Genomic DNA, 17157 nt, shown 5'->3' with positions numbered 1-17157 from the left:
TTATAAAACTGATGCAAATTAGATATGTGAAAAAGCATATTTTGTAAATACAATTTTATAAAATTACCCTCTACATGTGGTCTAGAAAGTCTTACCCACAAGGGTCTCTCATTCTGTTTCTAGGTGGCTGGTGCAGTTTGAGAATCCATAGGGTTTTCATGGTTCATAGCAAGCTGATTAAGCTAGATTTGATAAGAAAGAAGGCCTTCAGCTATTTTGCTCCAGCAGCTGGAAACTTGGAATACTTTACCAGTGGAATTATGCTTAGAACTGAATTATCTTTTATTTTAAAATTGAGGCTTAGTTGATTTCTCAAAGTTGTAATTAAAGTTGTCATTGAGGTACCAAAGAGGATTCAGTTCAAGTCTAACCTACAGTACTGCATGGGATGGTATTTGAATTTTAGGTGGGGGGGGGGGGGTGTTGTTGCTGTTTATAGTATATTAACATGGGGATACCAGGAAGTACTTCTTCACTGAAAGAGTGGTGGACCATTGGAACGAGCTCCCGGAGCAGGTGATCATGGCCAGCAGCATACAAGATTTTAAGAATAAATGGGATGTCCACGTCGGATCCCTACGAGAGTAGCATAGAGGAGGGCAGATTGGGGACGAGTGATAGAGTGTAGATTAGGGGAGGGTTGTTGGAGTGGGCAGACTTGATGGGCTATGGCCCTTTTCTGCCGTCATTTTCTATGTTTCTATGTTTCTATGTTTTATGATCCATCTGTATATATTTTTTTAATGTACTACTTGTAACTCACCCAAGCTAATTCTTGATAGGGTGTGCCATCACAAGTAACAAAAACGAATAAATGAGCCTACCCTAAAATAATAATTTCTCCTATTATTCTCTCCACTCCCACACACTTTTGGGCTCCTTTTACTAAGGTGCACTAGCGTTTATAGCGCATGCAGGATTTTAGCACGCGCTAAACCTGTGCTACGCTTCTAGAACTAACGCCAGCTCAATGCTGGCGTTAAGATCTAGTGTGCATGGCAATTTAGCTCGCGCTATTCCGCGCATTAAGGCCCTAACGTACCTGTGTAGAAGGAGCCCTTTGTCATCCTAATTAAGGAGCATGATTGCTGTTCTGGCCCTATCCAAGTTATTTTATGGTTTATGGTTTTTATTTATATCCCGCTTTATACAAAGCAGGTTCCAAAAACACATACATAGTAAAAAAGCACAAAAAAACACACATTACAAAAACGTACGTGCAGGCACAGACTTGCCTTAATTGCTTTGTCCTATATAATATACACATGAAAAACAATCCACCCTACCCTCACATACAATACTCACTTCCATGCCACAAATACCCACCCCTGTCTCTTTATATCATTTATACATTCAAGACTTTCATGGAGAGGACCTTTGCGTTCCAAGCAGGTAAACAGCAGTCTTGGTTGGGTAAGTCTATTTGTCAAGCCAAGTCGTCCTACAGTATTTTTCGGAAATTGATCAAGACGACATTGTTTGAAAAATTCATTTCTTAGAGTGATTGCGTTATTATGAAGTGTTATTTTAATTAAAAGTTTACACAGTATATTCTTAAAGAATATTTGTACTTATAAGAAATATTTTGTATTTCCCTATCATCTTGTATTTCACTGATTGTCCAGTCTTCTTTGATGTAAACCGCCTAGAAATCAGTTGGTTATGGCGGAATAGAAGAATAAAGTTATGTTATGTTATGTCTTCTCTCTTAGCATCCATATTTCATCTGACAGAACAGATGATATTTCACCAAATGTTTAAATGAAGTAAGATTCCCTTGCTGACATATGTAACCTGGGAGTTTATTCCACTCTGCTGGGCCCACACATGAAAATGTTGTAGCCCTCATGGTTTGCAAGCACAACCCTGTAGTCTAGCACTCAAAATTCAGTGCTTCTAACCTGCTCCTTCTCCTCCTTGGTTCTGAACTTAGCCATTTGAACTACTGTATATGGGGCTTTGTAGATCTATGGCACTATTGATTGCTGTAGGTCAAACTCTATAAGCAGAAAGATGCCAACATCAGGTGTGTTAGAAGCATTGGGGTCATGAATGAAGTTGTCCTATGGCAAGGCTACAAAAGGGAGAGATGAAGGGAGAAAAAAAGAAAATGTGCAAGAGGCATGAGGAAAGGTGTGAAGTTTGGAGTGAAGATACAGCAGAGGGCTCGAAGAATGGATTAGGGAGAGGGATGAGAAGAGAACAGGGACTCAGACTGAGTAACAGATAGGATGACAGAACATCAACTCAGGGCTTGTGTAGTAGGGAAAGTGTGGGCTTTGAGACTGGGTGAAGAGCAGGGGTTTGGATTAAGTGGGAGACTCTGGACTTGGAGATGGGGAGTGCAGAAATTTGTGGAAGGAGTGGAGAGTGGGAGTACTGGGATTGGTTGGAATTGATGAAAGAGCAAGGACTCAAGAACTGAGTGGGCTCTCAGGGTTGGGAGGATACTAGGTCTAAGAGACAGCCTTTAGGGTGAGGTATTCTTGAAGAAATAAATAAATAAATCGGAATAAATAAAATATGTGTCAGATGTGTTAAGTATGTTAAATGGGGTATAGAAGGGTAGGAAAGATTGAAGAGAAGGTATGAAGAAACAGGAAGCCTCACATTTAAAACTAGTTTCCACAAGAGCTATTACACTATAAAAGTGTTTTATCAAGTATAAAATCATTTTCCAGTTTGCAGGGAGCCAAACCTATAGCTTATTTCCTGTGGAATGGCAGCAAAGGCAGTTAACTCATTTTAGAAATATGCTGTTATTTGAAAATAACATAGAAATATCAACCATATTTCTTGCTACATTTAATAATCTGTGTTACTGCATGATATTTAATGCAAGTCTATTCTCCTCAGTGGGGCCTGTTTATTAAACACCTAACTCGCCTTAAAATGCATTAATAGGCTTTAATTTGGGTTAAAACGGTAACACATATTAGTAGATGAAGTCCTTCCTGTTTCCTTCCTGTTTCCCAGTCAAAATGACACACAGATGTAGTGCAATGCTATTTAGTTTCTGTTGTTTCACTCCACTAAGGGGGGGTAGTTATTAAGATGTGGGAAAATTTGGGCTTTTAACATACTTTAATTTACTTTCAGAGCGACTAATCTGCAGTAGCTCAGTACCACAGGTTAATCACTTCCATGGTAGAAAAACAATGCTGCTTGCAACCAGCCTTGCAAATGGTGTTATTATATTAAAAAATAGCTATAAAACTGAAACCCTAAAGACAATTTTGTTGCCAATAATGTTCAATCTAATATCCAAACCGCAATTGACTAACACTCTTATTCCCTTTGGTGAGAATGTTTGGACTTAATTAAAGAAAAATTGTTACTATAATGGGCCCATATCATAATATAATGGGCCCATATCATAATATGAAAGGGGACTGTAGGCCCGGCCAATAACTCATAGATGACCAGCACCAGACAATGAGTCTAAATAAGAACTGCCCCATACATCATTTAATTCAATTTTATGAAATTAATTAGTCAAAATACTATATAAGTCTTAAGCAAACAGTCAAACCAATTGAAAAAAGGAAAAGTGAAGACTTAGGGCTCCTTTTACTAAGCTGAGATAGCGTTTTTAGTGCACGCAGGATTTTAGCATGCGCTAGACCTTAATGCCAGCATTGAGCTGGCGCTAGTTCTAGGCGCGTAGCATTGGTTTAGCGCACGCTAAAATCCTGCGTGCGCTAAAAACGCTATCTCAGCTTAGTAAAAGGAGCCCTTAGTAAACTCCCCAAATCGACAATATACATCAAAAATGCGAAAGTGCAATGTGCTCACATAAAAAATTCATTCAAAAATTGTTCAATGAAATGTGCTTGGCTGAGTCCCATTAAAAGTTCATACTACCACTCAATAATTTATTTTCAAAATTCATTAGAAACATTAGAAAAATCCATCAAAAAGTTGGTCAATATAATGAAAATGAAAATTCATCGAAAAATATGTCAATAAAGAGTACTTAGCTGAATCCCATTAGAAGTTCATACTGCCATTCAACAATTCATGTCACCACTCGACAGAGCTCCGTTTCGACACCTTCATCAGGAGCGGAGATTAAAGTGCTGGTGCAATAAGACACATAAGGAACAATGGACTGGCAAGACGACAGGGAATCCTCAAGCCTGTCTGTACAATTCTCCGGAGCTTGGTGCAATCAAACCTTCACTGCGGGAAAGGGGAGTTTGGGAGTTTACTAAGTCTTCACTTTTCCTTTTTTCAATTGGTTTGACTGTTTGCTTAAGACTTATATAGTGCTTTGACTAATTAATTTCACAAAATTGGACTAAATGATATATGGGGAAATTCTGGTGCTGGTCATCTATGAGTTACTGCCAGGGCCTACAGTCCCCTTTCATATTATGATATGGGCCCATTATATTATGATATGGGCCCATTATAGTAACAATTTTTTCTTTAATTAAGTCCAAACATTCTCACCAAAGGGAATAAGAGTATTAGTCAATTGCGGTTTGGTTATTAAATCAACCCAAGAGCATCAAGCCACAAAGCTGAGGCCCAAGGGGCTGGCATGCACTATTTGGAGCTGCTTCTATTGCTCCTTCACCCCCCCCCCCCCAACAAAGTCCTTCAATTCTAGATATTCTGAATGGCCTCCAAATTCCAGATGCCCTGCCTGAAGCTTTACAATTCCAGATACCTCCTGAAGCTGGCTAACTAGATTTGCTTAAATCCCCACCCAAACACTTAAATCCTTCCTCACCCCCCCCCCCCCCCAAAAAAAAAAAAAAACCACCAGAGGCATCCCTGGTTCTATCTGACATAATCCCTGGTGCCTAATGAGGTCTGGGCAGGAAGAGTCCCCGGTAGTTCCTGCCCCTTCAGTAGTGTCGCGAATGATCACTAGGGGTTAAGCTGCCATATAAGAGTAAAAGGCTTGACTGCAAGACTTCTGCTAAGAGTCACTGGCACCATTTTGAATCTGGTAAGGGACATGAGAAAGGTATTTTTCAGAAGTAATGCTGCTTGCAGTGCTCACCTCAAACCACATTATTCAATGTACATATTAGCAAGCTGTTTTGCATCTCATCACTATGTATCCTGTGTTACTGTATATTAACCTGTTTGTTACAATAATCTAATGCCCTTTATTGCACTTTAACACTCATTAAAGGGCAAATAATACACATTAGGACTGCAATGAGCCAAACGGAAGAAGAACTCACAGCGACAACATTCATTCATTAGAATCCATCAAAAAGCGCTACAAATTTGCTGGTTAGAAAGGCCACTTAACTGCATGAGAATCCGGTCTCAGAAAAATCATCACTCTGCTGAAGATATTCGTTTTTCTGGAGCTAAAGAAATGATCTCCAATAAAAGTCCAACCAAGCTCGGTTTCAAGGCTAGGAGCCCCTTCGTCAGGGACCACCAGACATCAGCCTGGCAGAGGCTGAAGAACGCTTTGTTGGCGCCACTGATCCGTGAGGCTGAAGGAGGGGCTGTGTCGCTGTGAGTTCTTCTTCCATTTGGCTCACAGGACGGGGGCAAAAACTTTCTTGTCTATGGATTTGATTCAACTTAATTTATCACTATTTTGGTATTAGTAATATTATTAGGGCTATTCACCGTATGAGCACACATATTGGGGGCACCCAATGATGGTGTGTGGCTAAAAACATGGAGATTTTGGCCTACAATTTGTTTAAGCAATTAAGTAGGTCTTGGCACCCTCTCTCCTGAGCTTACCACCTCACACTGAGGGCCCCTACTCTCACTATTAATATTTTAATATCATTTTTCAATACTATTGTGGTATCCAGTGGTTGTGAGTGCAGAAAGATTTTGCCCCAGTCCTGTTCCCCCCCCCCCCCCCATATGCATTTATTTGATTTCTTTGAAGTAACATTCTGCTTGTGCTGGGGGGTTTTCTGTGGTGAAATGTACATTTCATGTGCCTACCGCAGGCCTAGGGAGGCACATAGACCCGCCTAATGTTGCCTAAGGCCACTTCCAGGTGAAGCCACGCCTAGCCTTAAGCGAGCTTAGGTGGGCCTACGCACCTGCCTAGGCATGTTTTTCGGGTTTTTTTTTTAAACGTGCCTCCTGATTGGCTGATTAGGCAGCAGTAGGCCGCCTACAATCGGGACGCCGTTTATTGAATTTGCCCCTAAATGTGCTTTTTCCCAGTTTATCTTGTAATAAATGTATTTTATGAGCCAGACCTCAAAAGCTGATTAGCTATTTTTCCTGACCCTAACAACAGTTCTGTCCAGGTGCTCCCCAGAACAAAGACACAGAACCGACTGCACTTATAATGTGCTCTTTAAATTCGTCCTGTGCCATAACAGGCATTTCATTCCAGTTTTTTTCTCCGTATCTCCTGGTTGTTGTCATTTTTTTAATGATAGAGTATTAGCTTTGTGCAGTAAAGAAGCATTGCTCGGTGCTCACCTTGGAGTGTTTTGTTTGCTTCTATTTTCCAGTCGATTCGGTACCAAGTGTGCCCGCTGTGGCAGGCAGATTTATGCTAGCGACTGGGTAAGAAGAGCTCGGGGGAATGCCTACCACCTCGCATGCTTTGCCTGTTTTTCCTGTAAGAGACAGCTGTCTACCGGGGAGGAGTTCGGCCTTGTAGAAGAGAAAGTTCTCTGCAGAATTCATTATGACACCATGATAGAAAACCTCAAGAGGGCAGCTGAAAATGGTAAGGAGACCCTCCTTCTTATCAAACAATGCAGAATCAGGTGGTGAATAATGACTTCAATGTGCAACTAGTCTTCCTTTGTCCCATCTTACACCCACTTCTTGACTTCCATCCCCTCCACTGATTTCTCTGTACATATTGCCTGCATTTTTGGAGTTTTCATAACAATTTGCCTCCATCACCTCTGTAGAGAGGTGGTTTCATAAATATACTTGCTGCATATTTGCAAATTCACTGCGAAAGGGCCACAGGAGAGGCATGTAATTGTTAGAACTAGCAATTAAAGCATTCCAATAACTGCTCAAAAGGATTACCTTCCTCCCATTATAATCTAAAGTAGAGTTCATCAGATTTCCCTAACTTTTCAGAAGCAGTAAAATATTTGGGAAATTTGGAAACATAACATAACATCAAAGCCTTCTTCTATACCATATCACAGTTAAGATCCATGCGGTTTGCAAAAGTAAGGAGACATTCAAAGTGAATGCATTCAGTTACCTAGAAATTTAGTGAACAAATAGGTTTTTAAGTGTTTCCTAAACTGTTGATATGAACCAGAAGCTGCTTGAGAAGCTAAAAGACGTTGATGGTATTTCTTGTATTTACATCCTTTGACAGAAGAGAAAACAGCATGAAATTCTAGAAAAAATAATGAAGCCGATGCTCAGTATCCAGCTTAAATGATATTCCATTAATCAGGGCTGGCGTTAGGAGGGTGCAATCAGGGCAGTTGCCCTGGCCATCTGTGCTGCAGGAGGCTTGCTGATGGGCTGTGGGGCACTGAATTTTGAGCACCATGTACTGAATCCAGCACATAGTGGATAATTTTATGAAGCATTTTCCACATTAAAAGTCTGTTGTGCTAGCAAAACACGGCTTTTATAAAAATGCATAATCACACTTGTGAGTAAAGACTGTGCCAACCTTTATACGATTTATGTGGAAGCATTCTTGAGGACATTGTTTGGAAAGAGTGGAGGCAGAGTTGTGATATACAAGGTAAGGAAAAAAAAAGGAACCCCCTACAGTTTTTTGCAGTTTTCTCAGCAACCACTTTGAATTTCAATGAGAAATTTTATGTACTTATTTAGTCATCATACTAACATTTTACTATCAAAAACAACATTTAATTATCTTAAGCTTTATTGATGTTACTGACATTTTAGTGTTACTACCTAGCAATTTTTCTTGTTAAAAATGTTTGAGCTAAAACACAGTAAAATAACGTCTTTCAAATGATACAATTAACAATGTTCTGAGACAGAAGACCAAAATCTTCCGCAAATCTAAGTACCTCAAGGAAACAGCAGTGGAGACAAGAACAGTCAGGGCAACACATTCCAGAGCTTAACTATTCTCTGAGTGAAAAAATATTTCCTCATATTGGTTTTAAAAATATTACTCTGCAACTTCATCGTGTCCCCTAGTCTTTGTAAATCTTGTTGCAGTAAAAAAATCAATCCACTTGTGCCCATTCTACACCACTCAGGATTCTGTAGACCTCATCTGTCTCTTTTCAAAGCTGAAGAGCCCTAACCTCTTTAGTCTTTCATCAATATGAGAGGAGTTCCATCCCCTTTATCATCTTGGTTGCTCTTCTTTGAACCTTTTTTAGTGCCGCTATATCTTTTTTGCGATAAGGAGGCCAGAAATGAGTGTAATACTCATGGTGAGGTCACATCTTTGAGAGATACAGAGGCATTATAACATTCTTAGTCTTGTTTACCATCCCTTTTCTAATAATTCATAGCAGCTTGTTTGCTTTTTTGGCCACACATTTGGCCACACATTGGGCTCAAGGTTTCAGCGTATAGTCCACAATGACACCCAGAACTTTTTCTTGAGTGCTGACCCTAGTATCCATTAACTATGATTTGGATTATTCTTCCCAATGTGTATCACTTTGCATTTATCCACATTAAATTTCATCTGTCATTTAGATACCCAGTCTTCCAATTTCCTAAGGTCTTCCCGCAGTTTTTCACAGTCCACATGCATTTTAACAACTTTGAACAGTTTAGTGTCATCTGCAAATTTAATCACCTCACTCATAGTTCCAATTTCCAGATCATTTATGAATAAGTTAAATAGCACCAGCCCGAGAACAGATCCCTGCGGCACACCACTATTTACCCTCTTCCATTGAGAAAAATGGACATTTAACCCTACCCTTTGTTTTCTGTCTGATAACCAATTCTTAATCCACAATTGAACAGTGCCTCCTATCCCATGATTCTAATTTTCTCAGGAACTAATCCCATGATTCTAATTTTCTCAGGAACTTTGTCAAAAGCTTTCTGGAAATCTAGATATACTACATCAACCAGCTCACCTTTATCCACATGTTTATTCACACCTTCAAAAAAGTCAAGCAAATTGGTAAGGCAAGAGTCGACCTCCCTTGGCTAAACCCATACTGATTCTGTCTCATTAAAACATGTTGGTCTACATGTTCCACAATTTTATTTTTATAAATGTTTCCACTATTTTGCCCAGCACTGAGGTCAGGCTTACCGGTCTGTAATTTCCCATATCTCCCATGGAACTCTTTTTAAAAATTGGTGTAACATTGGCCACCCTTCAATATTCAGGTACTATAGACAATTTTAGCAACAGGTTACAGATCGCTAACAACAGATCAGTAATTTCATGTTTGAGTTCTTTCAATACCCTGGGATGTATACCATCTGGTCCAGGTGATTTATCACTCTTTAACTTGTCGATTTGGCTTAGTATGTCTTCCAGGTTCACTGAGATTTCTTTCAATTCCTCTACCACATCACCCTTGAAAACCATTTCCAGTTCAGGAAGATTTCTTACATCTTCTTCAGTAAAGATTGAAGCAAAGAATCTATTCAGTCTCTCTGCTATGGCCTTATCCTCCCTGAGCTCACCTTTTACTCCTTGATCATCCAACAATCCCACAGATTCCCTCACAGGTTTTCTACTTTTGATGTTCCTAAAAAAAATTGATACTATGAGCTCTTGCCTCTTTGGCAAGTTGTTCTTCATATTCTTTTTAGCTTTCTTTATCAAAGGGCCAAAAGGTACCCAAACTGACCAGATGACCACTGGATGCATAAAGATATGATTCCCCCCTTACTCCCCCAGTGGTAACTGACCCCCTCCCATTCTCCAAAGATATGAAGATACATACCAGCCTCTATGACAGCTACAGATATTATAGGAAACCCTAGTAGAGCAGCAAGTAGGAGTAGCCTGGAGGGTAGTGTAGTGAACCATAGAGAGGAGGATCCATGCCCAAATCCCACCATACCTACTACATTTATGGTGGAAAGTATGAGCTCATCAAAACTCACCCAAAACCTACTGTACTGCCATATAGGTGACACCTGCAACCATAAGGGCTATTGGAGAGGTAGACAGGTAGGTATAGTAAGTTTTGGGGGAGTCTTGGTTGGGTAAGTGCATTCATCAAGCCATGTCATCCTACAGTATTTTTCGGAAACTGATCAAGATGACATTGCTTGAAAAATGTATTTCTTAGAGCAATTATGTTATTAAGAGTTCATATTCTACCTAAAAAGTTTATACAGTATTTTTTTTAATGAATAGTTGCACTTATAAGACATATTTTGTACTTTTTTAATCATCTTGTATTTTACTGATTGTCCAGTCTTCTTTGGTGTAAATCACCTAGAAATCAGCCGGTTATGGTGGTATAGAGGAATAAAGTTATGTTATGTTATGTTATGGAGGGCTCACCATACACTATAAGGGGGTTATGGTGAAATGGGTACCTGGCATCCTTCATGTGAAGTTCACAGCAGTGCCCCCTAAGGTGACCCACTGCTCTGTTGGTATGTCTTTTCTGGCCAGTTCATTAAAATGCTGGCCCCTCCCACATCCAAATGCAAACCATTCAAAACAAGTCCATTTGGATATTTTCATTTTCAAAAATGGTCAAAAAAAGATAGACGTCCTACAGGCCAGAACATCTAGATAGGTCATTTTGAAGGAAAAAAAAAGAAAAAGATAGACGTCTTGTGGTTTCAAAATTGGTCATTTTCCAGACCTGACTTTTGGATGCCCTTGTGGAAACGTCCAAAGTCAAACCTAGCCATCCTATCGAAAATGCCCTTCCACATCACTATGACATCATTAACAGAAATTCCTTTTTTTTTTCTTCAAAATAATGATAATTTTACAGCACAAACATTTTTGAATACATACAAATCGCTGGATAGTCATGATAAAAAGTTTTGTACTTCATCATGTTTGAAGATAATCTCATTTCGCGTACAACATAAACAGAGATAGTAACAACAAATAATGCTGTAATATTTCACATTGCAATTCCAATCAGTTGCTGAGAAAACAGCCCAAAAATCTCTAGGAGGTTATTTTTTTTTCCGCACCCTATATGCAAATCTATTATCAAATTTGTGCATTGGCATTTGCATATTATAAAATAGGGATAAAATAAGTGCCTTCTTGAACTTTCAGCATATTCATTATTGAGTTACCCCAGTGAAAACAATTTTCAAAGCTATTTTCACCTGCTCTTTGACAAGCACAGGCTTCCTGTACTTTTTTTTATGCAAGCATACACATAAATGCAAAGCCTGCCCAACTATTCTATGATACAGAGTGACATGATAACCATTACCATGGGAATTACTGTGGTAATGGGGAAGATATTTTTTAAAATTACCTGGTATTATCGCGGTTCCAGTATACCATTTGACAGTAGTGCCATGGGAATGGGAACCGATACCGCAGTAATCCCATGGTAATGGGGAAATAGACCAACCCTCCCCAGACCTACCTTAACAACCCTGGTGGTATAGTGGCCTCTTCAAGGGCAGGAAAGAACCCCACTCTTTCCTGAACACTGTCTCTAGTTTAGCCTCTGCCACTGATTTTTCAAAATGGCTGCTGAGACTTCATGCGGTGGCCTCGTGTTACGAGGCTGCTGCATGAAGTCTTGGAAGCCATTTTGAAAAAGCATTGATGGCAGCTATACTGGCGGCGGCAGGCAGAGTGGAGTTCTTTCCTGCCTTTGAAGAAGCTACAAGACCAAGAAAGATAGGGGGATGACCTCTGCCATCCAATTATTGAATCTAGGACTTCAAGACTTGATACACAGTGCCAGTTAACCGTGGTTTTTCACCAAAGTGGTAAGTTTTTAATAATGCACCAGGATTTATAAGAAAGGCATCGATGCTGATGCATAAGCTGTTTTCTTTATTATTTTTTAATAACTCGCTTTGGTTCCTACAAATAATTTTATGTATAAAACACATGCATACAGTTTGAGGTTGGGTTAAGGGCAGACTGTGGGGCAGCATAGGTTATAGGTAGAGAATGAAATTAAGAGTAAAACCAGACCCAACATCCATTGATACATGCCTGATACACCCGAGAGACCTTGAAGGTCCGGGACTCACCTACCCCACAGACATTATCAATAAATCAGCTGAAAACTCTTCTCTTTGACAACTGATACTATTAGCATCTCCCCTTTCCCCCTCCCTCTTTTCAGGCCTCTCCATCTTGCTCTCTCCTGTCCCCTCCCTCCCTTTACCTTCCCTTTCTCTACTTCTCTTTCCTTTTCCCTGAAAGTCACCTAGAGCCTGCCTAGATATGCGTGACTCACAAATGAAAGATTAGATTAGATTATAGTCAGGAGAGGTCCCACTCAAATCCCTCTCAGTCATCAAGCCCATTCTGAAGAACAAGGAAAAAGACCTAGTTCTGTCCAACTACAGACCCATAGCCAACCAACTGTGTAGACAAACTAACTATGTAGACAAATTAGCCTGCCAACATATATCAGACATCCTAGAGAACTCATCAAAACTAGACCAGGCTCAATCAGGGTTCAGGAAACACCTGAACACAGAAACAGTACTAGTAGCGGTACATGACTTGGTCCTCAAACACCCATGCTAAAGGAGAAGACGTTGCTGATGGGATTCCTGTAGATAAATGATCACCATTGCCATTATATAAGCCCAAGCTTTCATCTATTTCCATAGCTTCACAATTCTCAGAGCACAGAGACTTATTCTCATCCTGAACTTCAGTGTCATGGGATTCTACCTGGGATTCTGAATATGGTCTGTTCTGCTACTCTCCTGAAGCTGAATTGGCTCTCCTAACCAACTGTGACTTGCTTGCAGGCTTTCAATTCTGCTGCTGCTGTGTATTCCTCTCCTTTCTCTCCCTGCATTTGGGAAGCTAAAGCCAGAACCAGGTGTGGTCTTTCCCCTGATTGGCTTAGTGTTCCTGGGAGTGATGTGCTGGCTTAAACTAATTTTCAGCTTAAGGCACAATGGATCTAGTTTGGCCTTAGTTTCTAAATCTACCTGTCCTAGCCTAGCAGAGATTTTCTGTCCTGATCCCATGTTTAGGGTTACCAGATTTTCCTTCAGGAAAGTCCCACAGGAGGCCATGCCTACAGGTCCACCTAGTTCTGCCGTGTTCTGACTGTATCACGCCCCGTTCCGCCCCCCCCCCCCCCAGCCTCGCCCCGTGATGATGTTACCATGTTGCATCTGCACATTCGTGGATGCCCCATCCCAACCCGATTCATAAAGGAAACTTTACAAAACCCAGACAAAGTATTGGGTTTTGAAAAGCCATCTGAACCCCCGGACATGTCCTCGAAAGGGAAAATTCGGACTTCTGGTAACCCTACCCATGTGACTAGATCTTGAGCTAGGAAATGATAAACAGGTACTAAGCTGCTTAGATTCAATCTGAATGGTGCTTTTAGGTAGTACTTTTCCTTTCTGCACTAACCTAGGGTGAGCAATGGGTTTGTGATTAACAGGAAACAATGCTAATCTGGCTGTGTTTTTATCTTACTCTGGTTTCTTCAGGTCTCTCTTAGTGCTCACAGAGTCTTCTCAGTGACAGTATATTTTATATTCTGTTGTTTTATATACATTCCACCTTTTATGGTTTCTGTATAACATTTTCTAATTTAACAACATTTTTTGTGCTGTTGTATCATTTTTCTTCATGCTTTTAAACATTTTTTTTGTTTCTGTTTGTTTTTAATATTATGATTTATTTATATTTGTATATGTTTAGGCTCTTAGTTAATAAATTTATCCTATTGCAATGCCACAGATGGTTTTGTCTCTTCATCTCCTTCGCTGTTGCTGTTGCTTTTGCTTGTTCTAGCTTTGTGGTGGAATTGACTTCTGTTTCTTGTGTCTAATATTTCAAACAGCCATGCCCTAATGGTAACAGCAGAAGCGTACCTAGCATATGTGACACCCAGGGCCCATAATTTTTTGACACCCCTCCCCCCACTGTATGAAAAACATGATTTTTAATAACAATCTACAAGTCACACATGAGTACCCAGGAAAACGCAACATCTTACATACTGCAGTGAGCAGTACAATATTAATACACCCATTGTAAAACTAAACAAGCCATATTAGTACAGATCAATCCTGCACAGTCAATCCTAACAGAAAATCGTGTCTTTCGAACACACAAAACACAGAAAACACCTTTGCCTAGTACGGAATATGTAATCACAAACTAATCCCGCCCCCTTTTTACAAAACTGTAGTGTGGTTTTTAGCCATGGTGGTAACAGCTCAGACTCTCATAGAATTCTGAGCATCAGAGCTGTTACCACCACGGCCGGCGCTAAAAAACACTCTACAGATTTGTAAAATGAGGGATAAAATAGAAATACGTAGACAATGGTTAAATTGAACCACCAAGAAGCTGGACTCTGCATACAATGCAACACCACAGAAACAGCGATGCATCTCCCCTAAAGCAAAAAAATAAATAAATAGAATTTTTTTTCTACCTTGTCTTCTCTGGTTTCTGCTTTCCTCATCTTCTTGTCACTCTCTTCCTTTCATCCACTGTCTACTCTCTCTCTCTGCCCCTTCTATAGGGCATCTTCTCTCCTTCTATTCCCCTTTCAGAAACTTTATGCCTCCCCCTTCCATCTCTCCCTTCATCCTTATTGGTCTGGCATTCATCTCCTTCCCTCCCCCCAAGCCCTGGCATCTATCCCTCCCCCTCCATGGTCTGGTATCTCCTTTCCTTTCCCTCCTTCCTATGGACTTGGTATCTCTGGTTCCTCTCCCTTGTCTTCCTTCTCCCTCCTTCCCTCATCTCCCCAATTGGGTGCTACAGCAGCAGCATTTCTCTTTCCCCCTTCCCTGTGCAGCAGCAGCATTTCTCTTCCCCTTCCCTGTGTAGCAGCAGCATTTCTCCCCCCCCCCCCCCGCTTCCCTGTGTAGCAGCAGCATTTCACCCCCCCCTTTGCCTGTTCAGCAGCAGCATTTCTCTCCCCCCTCCCTTCCTTGTACAGCAGCAACATTTCTCTTCCCTGCCTTGTGCAGCAACAGCGTTTCTAGCCAGTTCCTTGCTGCAGCCGGTTTTCCATTCAAAGTCGCGAACGTAGACACCTTGCGCGATCCGCGGCTGTGTTGGAAGCCTTCTCTCTGACGTCATGACATCAGAGGGAATGCTTCCAATGCAGCCGCAGATCGCACGAGGAACCGACTGCTGTGTCTTTGAGTGGAAAAACTGTTGCAGGGGAGCTGGCCAGAAACTAAACACCTGCTGGAGGGAGCACACCCCTGATATGAAGTTTACTGCCGCTGCTGCTGGTTAAGGAAAATAGCAGTGGCAGAATAGGGAGGGTGGCCAGCTGTGCACCCCCTTGGAGCATGCATCCAGGGCGGACCTCCCCCTTCCCCCATGGTACGCCACTGGGTAACAGCACATGTCCATTAATGAAAACAAATAGAAAAATGGCTTTTTATGGCTACAGTAAAAATAGCCTTTGCACAGGAATAAGGTTACCATATTTTTCTCTCGCTGAAATACTGGACACCTGTCCCTGCCCTGTTCCATCCCCAGCCATGCCCTATTCTGCCTTTGGTCCACCCCATTCCTCCCCAAGCCCCATCCTGCTCCACCTTTGGACCCGTCCCATTCTGCCTTTGTCCACCTTTCAGGAGGAATGCTTCATTTCATTATTCCTGACCTCCGGGCCATAACCAGGGGTCTCCAAGCATGAGCAGACACATGTGACATCATTTGCGCATGCTCGGAGGCTCTCCACACATGAACTTTCCAAACCTCGGACAACTACTGAGATTTGGAAAGTCCAGAAATTTCCAAAATCCGAACAACTGCTGGGTTTTGGAAAGTCCATCCGAGCACCCGAACAGTCCTCTAAAAAGAGGACGTGTCTGGGTTTCCCCAGATGTCTGGTAATCCCTACAAAGGAAAGACCCACCTAAGGGCACACTAAGGCCAATTCTTACTGCAGCTTAGTAGAAGTAATCCTAAAAGTTTAGGGAACCTTTGACTAAGCCGTGCTGAAAAAGTGATTAACGCTATTCCCAGCATGGATCTTTCCTTCCCACTGAGGCTAGTTGTAGTGTGGCAGTAAAATGGCCCTATTTTCTGTTTTTTCTGTTAATGGCCATCTGCTAATGTCCCCATTAATGTCCCCATTAATGTCCCCATTAATGGCCATCTGCTAATGTCCCCATTAGCAGAAGGTTATTAGCATGTAAGCCTTTATTGCCACCTATTTTCTAGGCAATAAGGGTTCTCGTGCTAACCACACATTAATTGGTTAGCATGAAGCGATGTAGCTACGCTAACTGATAAGCACAGAACACGCCTACTCTCCGCCCCAATACATGTCCCAACGCTAAAAATAAATTATATTTTTTAGTGCATGGGAAGCGTGCACTAATCCCCAAACAACCATGGGACACCTGAGTGTGCCTCGTGGTAGTGCTTTTCAACTTGGGGTAATAATAATAATAATAATAACAGCTTATATACCGCAATACCCTGAAGTTCTATGCGGTTTACAAAGATTAAGCAAAAGTACAAATTGACTGACTTTAAGAGGGGAGGAAGAAAGAGGGTTAATAGAACAGGAAATCCATTTTTGAGGTAATAGCAGCTTAGTAAAAGGACCCTATAATGTGGAACAAATAGCGTAATGTGGTACAAATAGCGTAATGTGGTACAAATAGTGTAATGTGGTACAAATAGCAACATATTACTTTATGCACATTACAGACATGCAACTGTATAAGCATATTTCTCCATGCATAAAGTATAGCTCTATGAGCCTGATTCTATAAACAACACCTAATGGCTAGGCGCCGTTCGGTGCAGGTGTCAATCAACCACTAGGTGCCAGTACGCGTCAGTTTTAGGAGCCAGTATATTAGGCCACAGTTTTCTTGGCCTAATTTGCCAGCACCTATTAAAGATGCCTATTGGCGCCTAAGGCAGTCCATGCCCAAATTCCGCCTCTAATCAAGCCTACTTTTCAGGTAGGTGGGAAGGCGCCAGTAGGCACCTCGGCATAGACACCTACCCAAAAATCAATTTTTTAAAATTGTTTTTAATGGTGCTGTTCAATTAACAGCGCCGATTAAACCAATTAAAAAAATGAAGTTAGGTGTCTACATCGGTTGGCATTTCAATCTAGG

The 17157-nt window shown here is 41.1% G+C and overlaps 1 protein-coding gene across 1 annotated transcript in view; it reads left to right on the top strand.

The window, feature by feature from the left end:
- The window catches only part of LHX6 (LIM homeobox 6), a 224140-nt gene that overhangs the window by 158561 nt on the left and 48422 nt on the right, over nucleotides 1–17157 (top strand). Inside the window, exon 5 of the mRNA XM_033961360.1 lies at nucleotides 6462–6682. Within this exon, the coding sequence (XP_033817251.1) occupies nucleotides 6462–6682 (221 nt within the window). The remainder of the gene's footprint in view (nucleotides 1–6461; nucleotides 6683–17157) is intronic.

This window comes from Geotrypetes seraphini, chromosome 10 (genome assembly GCF_902459505.1).
Source record: "Geotrypetes seraphini chromosome 10, aGeoSer1.1, whole genome shotgun sequence".
Lineage (NCBI taxonomy): Eukaryota > Metazoa > Chordata > Amphibia > Gymnophiona > Dermophiidae > Geotrypetes > Geotrypetes seraphini.
The sequence above is the reverse complement of the archived record's forward strand: the minus strand, read 5'-3'. Positions and strand labels throughout refer to the sequence as shown.